The sequence below is a fragment of the Bombyx mori genome, chromosome 25, assembly GCF_030269925.1.
Source record: "Bombyx mori chromosome 25, ASM3026992v2".
Classification (NCBI taxonomy): domain Eukaryota; kingdom Metazoa; phylum Arthropoda; class Insecta; order Lepidoptera; family Bombycidae; genus Bombyx; species Bombyx mori.
The window spans coordinates 533,338-548,897 of NC_085131.1; the positions used below are offsets into that span (position 1 = coordinate 533,338).

Below are 15,560 nucleotides of genomic sequence, written 5' to 3' on the forward strand. Positions count from 1 at the left end.
CATGAGCTCACCTACTAAAGTTAGGGTTACACTGACATAGCCGCTAGGGCTACCAGCTTAGGTAGGAAAAAAAAAAAAAAAGGACAAGACAGGCGGCTACTAATAATTTTTAACAAACATATTACCTATGGACATAACTGGATTTAATATTCAAGATAAAACTAATTTAAGAAAACAAAGGAATTTATGTTACGTTATGTTTTATTTTCAAAGATTATCTTATTTATTTTAGTTAATAAATTTTGTTAAATCAAACGGTAAATATTTTAATGTAAATGTCTTTAAGCCTCTGACGAGTAAATTCATTCCTTAATTATCTATAATTTGGTACATAAAAAAAAGTTAAGTGAAAGCAGCAAAGGCTAATTGGACTGAACAAGTAATCACGGCGAAACGTAGCGTTGACTAAATATGTTAAAATACAAAAAAACAACATCATATTAAATAATTTATTTATAATTTACATAATAATAATATTTTTCAGTTTAACCTGACTTATTTACACGCTTTAAAGTAGAGATGAAACGGATAGTGGTTTGGCCGGATACCGGATATTCGGCAAGCTGCGAGGCCGGAGCGCCGGATGTTCGGCCCTTTCGGAAATATGCGAGCGCGTTCGGGTGTTGTCGCTCGTGGGCGGAGATCGCGACGACTCGGTACGACGACGATTTGGTATTCATTCACCACAATTTGCCACTTGTTCATTTTGAGTATTAAACAAACTAATCAAACAATCTCTTTTGACGTGCGATTATAAAAATAAAAGTTGTCCATAACCTGTTGTGGTATTATTTGCCTTTTGTTTAACCATGAGGTTTTCTTAAATTTTACTATCCGAAATCCAGCCGTATACTATTTTACTATCCGGTATTCGGCCGGATAGTGAAAACATGGCCGGATAGACCGGATACCGGATAGTTATCGGATATCCGTTTCATCTCTACTTTAAAGAACAAAATTTATATTAAAAGATACATAACATCTACAAATAATGTTTATATTTAAAATCACAATGTGTCTCGCATCAGTCAAGCGAGCTGAAGGACACGACCTTACAACTATAAGTAATTTATTTATTACATTCAAGATTTGGTTTAAAATAGGTTTATTTTGGCTCAACATTCAAACCAGCATACAAACTGCCTGATAGTAAGAGGGCACCGTCGCTCATTACATGATCATTAGCTCATCAATTAACAAGTATACAATAATACATTAAAACTGATATTACACGTGAGTTTGTTCGCTGATTCCTCCTCGACTGGCTCTCAGGCCACTGGCTGGAATCAAATTAGATCAAGAAGGTCTGAAGACTTGAACGTTCTTTTGCACACGGGGATCGAAGTTCATGGTCAAAGCAGTCTGCCAGAGTTATGGTGTGGAGGGTATACGACAAAAGAAAGATCTTCCACAGAGCGGGTGATATTGCTCGGTAGACCGACGGTCTGAATGTTGTTGTTCGGAACTTCTATATGTGCGAGCTTATCTTGAAAATTTCGTAAGCTAGATTCAGGCGTCTGTCAAATATCTTGTGTTGTGTGATGACTACCCACCACAATTGTTACTTTAAAATAATCTCAATATGTTAGAAAATGGTTGACTATCACATTTCATTGTTGTGGAGGAGTAGACCGTCCATCAGAGCTTGGCTGCGAGTCGTTCTCATTCACAAGCCTCTGTCGCTCCCGGTACATCGAGACCTGGATGTTCTGCAGCTGGTGGTAACGACACACTTTCAGTGTTGAAAATACAGCCAGACCCACCCATGTCGCGAATGCTGCCCATGCACCAAACTGTATTAAAAACGAAAATAAATATATGGTGTGTTTTTGTCAGTTAGCTTATTGGCATTACTACTCATAATATGTATAAGGTTAAGGTTTATAAAATTGTTATAATATAAATTTGTTAAAAATATCATTTCAAGCTGGAATTCCAGATAAATGTATGACAGATTTATTAACGGTTTTCACAATAAAAACCCTAATATCATGTTACAATTTATATCATTTCTTTCTCACAGTATCTGGCACTAGTGTATCTATATCATTAATAAACTACACTAAGTTGGACTCTATTTATCAGTTCTGATCACTGTTCACATCCCCAGATTGTTTCGCTTCTAAATTCTCCACTGTCTTCACTTTTTATAACTACATAATATGTATTTAAAAATAACTTGTTTTTTATTGAGGTTCCTACATTGACAGGTGACCCAAATATGCATAAAATTTAAAACCTTACCTGTGCTGTTCCAATCTCCATATAAAAACCAACAGTTGAAATTTTATCTTTTGTATCTATGTCTTGACCAGTGGCATCTTCACAACTAAAAATAAAATATTCAAAATGAAAATGGTCCTAGAGTGGGTATAATATAAGGGCAATTTTCCAAAAATGATCACTCCTAAATTGAGACTATTTTGTGTGTAAAGAATGTATTATTATGTTATGTATATTCTAAGTTTATGTGTAAGTGGTAGTTTATATTGTATATGTAAGGTTATTTACACAACACTTATTTATAGACTGCATGTTTCTGTTTCAAAACAATTTAATAATAATAACAGTAAATAGTCAGATAACATGACCCCGGACTAGGATTCCTGGCATGGAAATTAGAGACAGAAGCATACATAGTCGTAATGCATATGAAGTATGTATATTAAACACCGGAACAAAGAGCAAAGAGACCTGTTCATCACAAAATTGTTTGCCCGCTGTGGGAATCAAACCCACAACTCTTGGTGCAAAAGTCATGGGCCTCTAAATACTGCACCACTGAGTTGGTCAATAATTTTGTGAAACAATTTAAAGGGCATGATAATTATTATTCCAATGCAATGGAAAATACATCTTGGTTTGTGTGGATGACATCTCTATACATTTTATAGTATTATTAGTTTCACACAACATATGTGAAGAGTTTATCTAATTTGATTGCTTTTTTTTAGGGGCGGGGCCGAACTTCTTTTTTTTATTGCCCTTGTAGGCAGACAAGCATACGGCCCACCTGATGGTGAGTGGTTACCGTCGCCCATGGACTTCAGGAATGCCAGGGGCAGAGCCAAGGCGCTGCCTACCATTGAGTACTCTACAGAAGCCTTGTTTGAAGAAGGGCAAGTCATAGGGCTCGGGAAACACCGAGAAGGGGAGCTCATTCCAAAGCCGGATGGTATGTGGCAAAAAATATCACTGGAAACGCACTATAGATGAACGCAGTGGCTCCAGGTAGTATGGGTGAACTCTACTGCAGTGGCGGGCGGTTCCATAGTAAAACGAGATGATGGAATCATCTCAAACAATTCCTCAGAGCACTCCCCATGGAACATACGGTACAAAATACAGAGTGAAGCAAAGTCCCTCCGCAGACCCAGAGGTTGCAAACTATCTGTGAGAACGGTATTATCGACAATCCGTACGGCCCTCTTCTGTATGGCGTCAAGTGGAAGTAGCTGGTATTTGGGAGCCCCAGCCCAGAGGTGGGTACAATACTCCACGCATGGCTAGACTTGTACTTTGTAAAGCAAGAATAACTGTCCAGTCGTGAAGTACCGCTTCGCTCTGTTGTAGACTCCCAGAACTTTGGACGCCAACTTGGCCCTCCAAATTACTCCGAAACTGGACATCAGCTCCAAGTATCCTGATACTCGTGGAAGGTTGCAGGGATACTCATTGGAATTGTGGCACCATGACATAGGGGTCCTTCTTTGCAGTAAACGAGGTTCTTGTGGCTAGGGGGCGCGCGAAGTATGTAGGACCTGACAATCTAGATTTGACTGTATCTACATTAACATAGAACAAAAGCAGTAACAAAATCACAAATTTCATGCAATACAACTTGTGATTTATCACCAAAAACATCAGACCAGCAAATTTAAATCACTTTACTTCATTACCTCATCAGTTCTCACCTAGGAAACCGTTCAATGATGTTATCACACCAAGTCATAAAACCGAGAGTAACCATCAGGGCAGCAGAGACTCCAAGCCCGCAGAGCACAGTACATCCAACAGCCTCCAAGAATGCCGACAGAAATGAGCTATCCTCCCCTTTGTACACCAACATTGAGAGTCTAGAAAAATATTGACTAATTACAAAGGTACATCACATTAAAGGTAACTGACATTATTAGGTACATGGGAGTCACAAGCCACAGCTTTGTAGGCAGCGGCTTGGCTCTGCCCCTGGCATTGCTGAAGTCCATGGGCGACGGTAACCACTCACCATCAGGTGGGTCGTATGCCCGTCTACCTACAAAGGCAATAAAAAAAAAAGCCACAACTTCTCAAATGAGAGATTATTATTTTATGTTTATGAAAAGCACAAAAAAACAATAATATCTTACCTGTATATCTGAACGCAGCACACAAGGAACATGAGAATTCCTACTAGAATAACATAGTTGCAGTAGAATCTAGAGGCCCATGAAACTAGCAGTTGTCCATCCTCTTGCCATACACCTTTTGAGAACAGCAAGCAATTCCCACTGGTTTAGAAGAGTTTTTATAAGATTTAATATTCTTTTTATTGCTCTAGGTGAAAAGACAGGCTCATGTACATCACAACTTAATGCCTTCAACCCCATGTGACTCAGACACTGCTTTTATTCATCACATGGAGCTCTATGATTTATAAATGATATGGTTTTATCTGATTTATGATAGTTTTATTCTGCCTGTTGGACAGTTACATTTGAGGGGATTGGGTTCTGTAGGTGATGAGGGGCTATTTAAAAACACAACTGCTTCATTATAATTATATTGCAGATAGCTTGAACACTTTTACACCATTATACAATTATTATCTTTATATTTTTTATAAAACTATTACATGTTTCTCTTGCCGTGTCTAGATGAGAAGTATTGACATTTCCTTACGAGAATACAATCATCTGTTTTTTAAACATTTAAAATAATTCTAATATTCGAAATCTGTAATCATGTGTCAAGTGTTGCCTGCCATTACATTTATATACAAACTCCGACACTGCCCACCACATGAATCACAACTACTATTAACTCTGAAATTCTGTAAAGTTCTTAATTCTGTTTAGACAATGGTTGTATTTTTTCTAAGCATTGTGGCTATAGCTTATTTCTACTATGTATCCATATTTTAAAGATATATAGATATAATGTTGATTTAGGTGGTTGTTGGAAGAAATTGAAAACAACAAAATTTTCCCCCATGAACTAGGTAAATTATAGTTACCATAATTAATGCAAGAGTTTACCATGTTTATCTTTATTTTACGGTACACCTTTTTGGATACGAGGTTTTCAGTAAAAAATATACTAAATTGTAAACAACAAAATTAAGCAAGTCATTGACACTAAGTACCTAGTAGGTCAAAGGATAAAATTTTAGTTTTATTAAAGATAAGTGCTTAATAAACACCTACCTGAATTCGTCCTGGTGCATACTCATTGGAACAATAACACAAAGCGACAGTATGAGGCCCATCAAATACCCCGCTATTTGGCTCAACAAAAGCACATTAGTTAACGCCATTTCTAAAAAACGATTACAAGAGCAGTATATATCCTAACAAAAAGTAATTAAACACTGAACGTTGATTTTGGAAGAGAAACCGGGCGCAGAAAATGAAAACACTGAACTCGTCGCAGTAGGCAGGTAGGTACCTAGTACCTACATAAATATACGTATTCCGCTACTCTCAAAAGTCTCAAATATTAAGATTGTGTATATTCTATGCCGCTACAATTTTTTTAAGGGAATTTATGACCTGGTAACTAAGATCTTTAGGTCAAGTCTTATTATAATTTCAAGTATCCATATTTTTATGAAAAATAATATGAAGTGAAATGAAATGAAGATGATTAATTAAAGACATTAGTCTACTGAGATGAAATTAAATGAAATGAGATGATATGAGATGAAATATAATCTCAGTAAAATGGTGGTCTTTCACGGAGATTTTTTCAGTGGCTGTTTGGAGGATCCCGAGATCCGGCTTTATTTCATTTTCCAACATTTGTGCACTTTCACAGATATTAAACAGTTAATAAACCCCCGTTATCACACATTTAAACGCGAAGAAACACTAAATAGACAAAATAAAACAAATCACACAACTTCACTCCTCGCGTTCCCGCCAAAAAGTCTACAATCACAAATTTTTTTAAAAGAAATTTTATGACCTGGTATCTAAGATCTTTACGTCATGTTTTATTTGAATTTATATTCTTGTTTTTATGAAAAATGATAATATGGAGTGAAATGAAATGAAATGAAATGAAGATGATAATTTGAGAAATTAATCAACTGCGATGAAATAAAATAAAATGAGATGAGATAATATGGGATGAAATATAATCTCAGTAAAATGGTGGTCATTTACTGAGATTTTTTCGTATACATGGTGGAGGATCCCGAGAAGCTACGTCCAGCAGCTTTGTTTCATTTTTCCACATTTGTGCACTTTTACAGTTATTAAACAGTTAATAAACCACCCTTATTAGACATTTAAACCTGAAGAAAGACTACATAGACAAAATAAAACAAATCACACAACTCCACTTCTGGCGTTCCCGCCAAAAAGTCTCATTTTAAATACCGGTAAAATGGGATAATTATGGACAAATTCCAACTTGATGAACAATTTTTTTATTGTTGTTGATGTTTGAAATGCTATATCAGGATCAAAATGACTGAGCCTTGAGGGTATCTTTGTTATCCAATTTAAAGCTATGCAATTAGCATTCCAGTTTAAGCAAAAAAAGCAAAAATAGGTGATATCCCTATTTACCCAGAAATTGTGGTTATTGGGGACGAAATTAGTGTTAACAGAGAAATTTGCTTGAATAAAAGTTTTAGACAAAAACATCATGAATAAACCAAATACTTACCAACAAATATAAAAAATATTGTTATAACTACCATGGAGTTAATAAGTACCTACAACATAACTACATAGTACATAGACAACCCTACAAACCTGTACCTATTTATATTTAAGTCGTTTCCATTTCACTTATTCTCATCCCAATTGACCCCTTTTTCATTGTTGTTTGTACCTGAGACGTCCCCAATATCCCCAAAAACAACCGTTTTTACATGTATTTTTATTTTATCAAATACATTAACACCAATAACAACTGATACTTACCTTTAATATATATGATGGTTCAAAAACTAAATAACGTTTATAAATCACAGTAGTCTTCTATTATTATCAAATAAATAAAAGAGAGCAAAGTTTCTAGCACTAAAATAATTACCACCACAAGAAGTTAATTTGAAACGCGATTTTTATAAGTTTGCAGCTATTATCATGCATATTCAGTTGTTTTGTGAACTTTCAACATTCTACTATTACAGTACAAAAAATGGTTTTTTTTCCATTCACCTCTCGATCCCTAATCACCCCATTTTACGGTACCTAATATAAACAACAATAAATAATATTCAGTGTTTTTTCCACTTCGATAAAGCGGCACGACACAAGAACCCTCTCATCGTGGCCGCCGGTAACTACATTCCCGATCCTGCGGACAGAATGGAAAGCAGTCGACGTCGCCCAAAACACGTAATTTCGGATCCTGCCGATCCACTAACGGTGCTTTTAGGTCCACCGGTCATCGGTCATCGTTCTCGTCGAACCCGTCGCTTGCGACGAAGGGCTCGGCGAATAAAATAACCCACAGACACAGCCCACTGAGTTTCTCGCCGGATCTTCTCAGTGGGTCGCGTTTCCGATCCGCTGGTAGATTCTGCGAAGCACGGCTCTTGCTAGGGTTCGTGTTAGCATCGTCGTCAGGTTTGAGCCCCGTGAGCTCACCTACTAGCCACGGTTACGCTGAAATAGCCTCTCAAGGCTATCAGCTTAGGTTTAAAAAAAAAAAAAAAGTGTTTTCAGATGGTTTTCAGTCTACACGTCATTATTAATGTCAACGTTGTCATATGTCATGACGAAAAAGGAAACACTGATATCGACAAGTCGCTGGTGATGTGTTCCATTAAATGAAATTATTTTAAATTCAGTTAATTAAACTTTATTATGTCGTTAAGTTCTTCACAATACTGAATTATAAAATAAAATGAATTTTAACGCGTCCAGAAACGGTGAGATTATTAAAACCTAGCCTAAATAGTTTTGAAAGAAATTTGTTTGTTATATTTGAACTTGTCTAACAAAATTTAACGAGAACTGTTAACTATACGATAAGTACAAGAATTGATCTCCGCGTGTAGTATAAAATGTAATATATTATTGTATCAATTTAATCTAAACTAGTTAGGCAAGTTAGGCAAGTTGTTTTTGCTCCCACGAATTCCCTCTCCAATTTAATAGTCAAAATATTTATGGTTTGGGAAATTAGGTAATATTTTAAAATCAAAATGTGTTATAAATAATAGATTAAAATTTTATCAACTGATTGTACTGAATGTCAATTTATGCTACGGAAATGTTATTCCACATTATATTCGTACAAAACTTAATATTCTGTGATGCAAATAATGCAATGTGAATATTCTAGGATGTTTAACACTTTGTGAACATAAACCGGTCTCCTTTGCTAAAAGAAAGTCTGGTAGTGATTTATTAACAATGTTAGTAGTAGTAGCAATCAAGTGAAAATTTTTAACCTTATCCTCTATAATATATTAATCCAAATTTTTTATAATCATTTATCACTATGACCTGTCAGTTTTCAAAAAGGGAACCTCCCTTAGGTACATATTTGATATTCATTTCCAGTGTTTTTATTGATTTATTTATTTATTAAAAATATCCACTGATTTTATCTTTGCTTGCTAGATTGATGATACAAATACTGTCGTTGTTTGATGCTTGGATTAATTCGTTATTTTGAAACAGTAGTTTCAGGCTTTTATTGAATTATTTTAATTTGATGATAACTACAAAACAATGCTTATAAAAATATTTTAAAACAATAAAATTAATTTAATATTTCCCAATAGTAGGGCCTTCAGGTGCCATCCGTAAAGCAAAACGAGTAAGTGATGTAGCTGCCATGGGTACTCCAGCACCTAACCCTGCATTTAGTCCCACTGCATATAGCCCTGGGTATGCACCTACAGGACCTCCTCCGCCTTACCAGGAAAGCTTCCAATTAGATGCCAATCAAGATTTTAATACACATGCTCCTGCAGGTAGTGAGTATTTTTATTGTTAATGTCTTTAATTTAAAAAAGATATAATGTATTCATAACAAGACACAAACTAATAAATAAATAATTTTACTGCTTGTAACGATGCAAATAGAATGACAATTTTGAAAAAATAGTGTATATTGATATTGGACATCAAAGTTTTTTAAACCCAATATATTCTTTCAATAAGATTGTTTTATTATATGTACAACTTATTTATTGTACCCCTTTTATTACACATATTACATTAATGTGCTCACAGATTTTGGATTTGCTGGGGGATTTCCTTCTCCAATGACTTCCCCGGCGCAAATAAGCTCTATGCTGCAACAACCTGTAGTCCAGGTATTTTGACATTCTTAGTTTTTACCACTGTTATTATAGAGTAAATTAAATATGAATACAAAAACACTAAATTGTGAAAAGAAACTTTAACCATAATAATATTGCATCAAACTATGACTATTTTATTAACAGTTAACTATAGGTCTGACTGATGACCCCTACCCCATAAGGCAGTTATTCGTCTTTTGTTGATGATATTTTAATTTTTTCCAGGACATGGCTATTCAATACGGCAACCAGCTCGCGGCTCAAGGCAAGGAGGCTGTGCAACGAGAATTGCACAAGTTTGTGCCAGTCTCGAGGCTGCGGTACTATTTTGCAGTCGATACAAGATATGTTATAAGGAAACTAATGCTCATAGTCTTCCCCTATACTCATAAGGTGATATTTCATTGACCCATAAATCTCTTGTTATAAATAAATCATTGCTTAGTTACATCCTCATAATGATAAAATCTGGAAGAAAATTTTACATCCTACTAATCAAAGAAACTGTCATTGGATAAGGTTCTCTGCGAGCCATAGTCTTTTCCCTGACCTGCTTATATTAGCCGATAGTATAAAACTCATGAAAAAAAAATAATAGTTTCTGAATAAAGAGAGCTTGAACATAACGAACAAGGTATTGTAATATTCTTCATAGTAAAAAATAAGGCTGGCTGAAATGAGCTTAGGCTTAAGCTTACCTTGAATTAGGAATTTGGCTTGAATGATTTTCTTATTGTAATTGTCTATATTGTATGGAGAAGGAGATCCTTACGCGGAAGTGGCATTGGATTGGTCACACTTTAAGAAAGCCCGATACACACCTATCAAAGAGAGCACTGACCTGGAAAGTGTCTGGTAAAAGGAAGAGAGGCCGCCCCAGAACAACTTGGCGTCGCTCGGTGGAGCAGGAGCTAGGGGTCTTGGGCATGACGTGGGAGGAGCTAGAACAGACTGCCCAAGACCGATATAAATGGAAAAATTTGATTCGAGCCCTACACCCCAGCAGAGGGTAATAGGAAAGCATGATGATGATGATGAATTGTCTATATAGTCCTGAAACGTCTAATCTAATGAATGGTACTGTTATTGTACAAATTCAGGACTGTCATTGAACAGTTGAAACAATAAATTAGTTTTTGTATGAAAGTACTAATTACTACTTTGAATATTTTTATTAAGTAGTAGCTACTACGGTAGCCACGTTATGGGTTGATATATTCATTGTGGCACACACTCTGTAAAATAGTTTCGTTGCTAATTGAAATGAAAATAATATACAGATAAAATTGAATCTTATATTTTAAAAAAATATTTTTGAACTTAGCAATGGTGATACTCTTAGATAATAAGTTGTCATTTGTACTGGTATTCCGTTTCATACTTATAAAGGGACAGGGCTACTGAGAACAAGATAAAAGATCGTTCAAGATTGCTTAAACATATTATTATACCCTATTCAAGGTATTATTACATTATGAAGCCTGGGGTCCTTGCTCTCCAGTGGGACATCACCCTTTGCTGTGGTGTAGGGTTCGAATCAAATCCTTCCGCTTACATCCGTCTTGGACAGTCTGTTATGACTCCTCCCACGTCATAGAACAGACTATACTGGTGTTAATTAAATTATTGTTCGGCTCCACCGGTAGCAGAACTTGCAATACGCCCTACCAGCAGTTGAAATGTTTCTTTTGTGCCACAGGAGTGGATGGTGAAATACGATCAAGACACTCCAGTGCAGCCCCGGTACGACATCAACGCCCCGGACCTGTACATACCCTCCATGGGGTACGTCACGTACGTGCTGCTGGCCGGCTTCATGTTAGGTTGGTGATGAATGTTTACACTGCGGGATAGCACGACGAACTGGCTCAGGCCGGGCCAAGCTGAGGGCCGTACAGTAACTTGAAGCACTTGTGTGATCAACAAAACTAGTGGTCCTCGCAGTAGTCGAAATTCGACTATAATTAATTGAAATTAAAAGTTTAAACCTTATTATGGTTCTATTGTCAAGCACTATTATATTTCTATAATAATACAGATTTCGCTAAAACTACGCTATAAATAAATAATATTAAAGACAACAATATTAATCTGTTCTCAATTTGACCATAGACTTTAAACAATAACAAAAGTTTCACAATTGACAATACACAGAGTATATTTATACGCATGTGTTGTGTCAAATACGTGGTAGTGTGTGTAATGTTTTCTTTATTTATTTTTAATGCATTATTTTAAAAAAAATATTAGCATTATGCACTTCTTCTCTATGTTCTCTATAAGTGTAGGAAATTACATACTCCTCCGTCCGCGCAGTTTTCGTAAAAAGGGATACAAAGTTTTTGCTTCACGTATTAATATTAACAAAATACATGTCATAATATAGTTACATCGATATTTAGACGGTTACAAACTGTTGATACTGATATAAGTACTGGTTTTTATTTTGGAAAAAAAGCTTTTTTTGTTCATTGCCCTATTTGCAGACGAGCGTACGACCCAACTGATGGTGAGTGGTTACCGTCGCCCATGGACTTCAGCAATGCCAAGAGCGGAGCCAAGTTGCTGCCTTCTGTTGATATTTAGTATTTATTTTCGTGATGACGAATCGTTGTTTTTTTAAATTCATACATGAAAATGAATAAGTAATCAGAAACAAGTCTCACCAATCAGGCCTCGAACTGGGACTCCCGTGTGCTGCGGAAATCAGCGACTGATACTTTTACATATTTGTAGACGGCGAGCAAACAAACCTGCTCGTCACACAAGGGCTGCTCGATGAGGGGAATTGAACCCAAAACCCTTAACCCAGTAGTGGAACAACTGTCTGCTCACACATAAGTACTGTGCCGTCGAATCACTCTACTGTTAACGCTACAGACGAATTCTCTATATGTTTAAATTCACTAAAACGACTTGCAGGTCTTCAGCACAGATTCTCACCGGAACAAATAGGCATCCAGGCGTCCAGTGCCCTGGCCTACATTATCTTCGAGATGCTGCTGTACCTCGTCACGCTGTACGTCACCAACACCAGCACCAGCCTCAAGACCCTGGACCTGCTGGCGTACTCCGGCTACAAGTACACCGTGATGATCTCCAGCCTGCTGGCCGGCCTGCTCGCGGGCAGGACGGGCTACTACTGCGGCCTGCTCTACAGCAGCTGCGCTTTGTCTTACTTTTTGGTGAGATTCATTTCAATATTCAGCATCTGAAGTCCCCGAGTTGTCCGCGGAGAGCACGGTGCAGGGGCGCGTGCACGAACCTCCCGCCCCCTCACTGTCGAGGATATGGCTCGCGTGCGCCGCCGTGAAGTAACCGCCGGAACCCACAGACATTGCCTCGTGAACGCCAAGTACGAATTGTGTAACATCACAGCTGTCCCTGACTTGCCGACCTCGTGGCAGAATGAGACGGGCCGACCCTGCGCAGCCCGAACGTCTCTTGCACGTTGGTGACGCCCGTCCGTCTCATTCCAGGTGAAGACGCTTCGTCTCCAGTTGCTGTCGGGGTCTCAGGGTCCGGAGCAGCCCTCGTACGGGTTCCCCAACCCTCCCTACGCCGCCAACCCTTACTCCGACGCCTGGGACAAACCAACACCAGGAGGCACCAAGCGAAGGGTCTACTTCTTGCTGTTCGTGGCGATAACACAGCCGCTGCTGTGCTGGTGGCTGACTTACCATCTCGTGGCGTCGCCGCCTGGCGAGGGCGCGGGCCCGGCGCGATAGCGGGCGCTCCGGGGTGAGCTCGCTCGCAAGGACCGACCGTGTTGCGGAAGTCGCGCTTCTTCTTTGAATGATGACACGGAACAAAATACACAATATTTTTATAAATTGCGAATTCTTAATTACGTAAGAATAATGGAGTTCTAAAGTCAGTCCGCGAGCTGCGGTAAGTGGGCGTCCGCTCCGCTCCCGACGGTAATAACAAAAGATCTAGAGTTTATACTTTGTATTTTATAAACTATTGTCGATGTAAACTATATCACATTTATTATTTTTGTTTAATTTAAATCAACCTTTTACTTATTATTCTTTTAAATAAATTTGACTAATCAACTATTTTAAGCTACAATGGGTCAAGTTTACTTAAAAACAAACAAAGATTGAAAAAAAATCTGTTTATAATTACATTTACTATGAGTTTGTTTTACAAAATATTAATTAAGCCTGTCCGCGCCGGCCGCCAGGTAGCGCTGTCGCGGTTGTCCTTAATCAAATAATGAATCTAAATTCGAACTGCAGACTTGAATTTGTTAATACGAAGAAATACTTTTATAAATATTGTTTTATTTCTTTCAATCCCATTTTTAATAATAATATTATAAGAGAGAGAGAGAGAGAGAGAGAGAGAGAGAGTATTCTTTATTGTACATCAAAAAACAAATAAACAGTGCGATACATTAAACACAAAAAAAGTACAATTGGCGGTCTTATCGCTAAGAGCGATCTCATCCAGACAACCATCAGGTGAACAAGAATCATTTGGAAACGAACTACGCGCGGTGTACCATCCCAGTGAAATACATATACATGTATGTACACATACATACACACATACATACACACATACATACACACATACATAAACACATACATATCTCCGTAAATATACATACAATTAATACAAAGTATTATAATATAATGATGATTATCAAAAATAAAAAAATAATTAAATTTTGCTTCTTTACACATAAATAAGAATAAGCAATTTACATATAAAAGATACTTAAAATACCTATGAAACATATACAATTTAAGTAGATACCAATTTCAGAAATCTACCTTATCACATATTAAATTGGTTAATTTGGATAATATTATAATACCTTTATTTCCCGAACATTTTATATTGTTGACTAAATATTTAAAGTAGATTAAGGAATACATTATAAAAAATATATATATATCTATACTAATTTATAAATCTACAGTGGTTTTTACGGGTCTTTTTATTTATTTTTTATTGCTTAGACGTGTGGTCGAGCTCACAGCCCACCTGGTGTTAAGTGGTTACTGGAGCCCATAGACATCTACTAAGTAAATGCGCCACACACCTTGAGATATAAATTCTAAGGTCTCAGTATAGTCACAACGGCTGCCCACCCTTCAAACCGAAACGCATTACTGCTTCACGGCAGAAATAAGCGGGGCGGTGGTACCTACCCGTGCGGACTCACAAGAGATCCTACCATCAGTAATTACGCAAATTATAATTTTGCGGGTTTGATTATTATTTCACCCTGGAAGTAAATCGTACCCGCCTGCGGGATTCGAACACCGGTGCATCGCTCGATACGAATGCACCGGACGTCTTATCCTTTAGGCCACGACGACTTCAAAATTCCGTTCCGTTATAACTACTGAACCGTGCATCCAATTGACTTGAAACTTGGTATCCATGTAGAAAATACATGTACTTAATGGATAGACTAATATTTGTATGAGTGTTGGACTCCCTACAGCAGTTGCGGGGGCATTACTGATGAGAATCTTTGTGGGGGTCAGAAACAATAATGTTAATTTTAAATGCTCGGCGAAGCGGAGGGGTACAGCTAGTATTATATAAAAATACAATAAAAAAGTAAAATCTACACTTATACAAAAAAAAATTCTCTCGTCTTGATGTCCCTTTTGGCAAAGGCCTCATCCAACTCTTTCCAGTGCTTTCTGTGTGCTGCTGCTCTTATCCGAATAGGTCCAGAGGTAATTTTCAGTTCATCCTCCCATCCTCTTGCTTTGCGACCTCGGCTCCTCGAACTATCCGTTGGGTACCATACTGCCACCTAATTGTACCATTTCTCCTTTTTGCAGCGGAACATATGTCCTGTCATCCTGTCGATTTGTCAATTTGTGGCCCAACATTTTTTCCACTCAGTTCTAATTCTTTTGTCTATTTCTTTGGACATTTGTTCATTGGGTGATATTATCTGGTCATTTTTTTTCTACCTAAGCTGGCAGCCTTGATAGGCCACGCCAGCGTAACCGAGCGAGCAGGTGAGCTCAAGAGGTTCTAACCTGACGACGTTGCTAACACTAGCTCCAGCAAAAGCAGTCGGAAAATCTTCCACCGGACCGGAAACGCG

General features: G+C 37.4%; 2 protein-coding genes across 5 annotated transcripts; one reads left to right on the top strand and one right to left on the bottom strand.

Moving 5' to 3' along the window:
- Positions 1-435: 435 nt before the first annotated feature.
- LOC101743928 (transmembrane protein 179) lies at positions 436-6,130 on the bottom strand. The gene is made up of 5 exons (XM_012690028.4): positions 5,406-6,130; positions 4,350-4,490; positions 3,915-4,076; positions 2,245-2,329; positions 436-1,793 (listed from the first exon to the last, which is right to left on the bottom strand). The coding sequence occupies exons 1-5, from the start codon at positions 5,513-5,515 to the stop codon at positions 1,611-1,613; spliced, it is 681 nt and encodes a 226-aa protein (XP_012545482.1). The 5' UTR covers positions 5,516-6,130; the 3' UTR covers positions 436-1,610.
- A 1,770-nt stretch (positions 6,131-7,900) lies between these two features.
- LOC101744076 (protein YIF1A) lies at positions 7,901-13,756 on the top strand. Of its 4 annotated transcripts, none has more exons than XM_012690029.4 (7): positions 7,901-8,089; positions 8,951-9,145; positions 9,405-9,487; positions 9,701-9,868; positions 11,175-11,298; positions 12,398-12,660; positions 12,955-13,756. In XM_012690029.4, exons 1-7 carry the CDS (start codon positions 8,065-8,067, stop codon positions 13,201-13,203), a joined length of 1,107 nt encoding a protein of 368 aa, XP_012545483.1. In that variant the 5' UTR covers positions 7,901-8,064; the 3' UTR covers positions 13,204-13,756. The 4 variants fall into 4 exon arrangements, with proteins under 4 accessions (XP_012545483.1, XP_004925708.1, XP_004925707.1 ...); XM_004925651.5 differs by having other exon boundaries at positions 8,954-9,142; XM_004925650.5 differs by having other exon boundaries at positions 7,910-8,089; positions 8,954-9,145.
- The last annotated feature ends 1,804 nt before the right edge of the window (positions 13,757-15,560 follow it).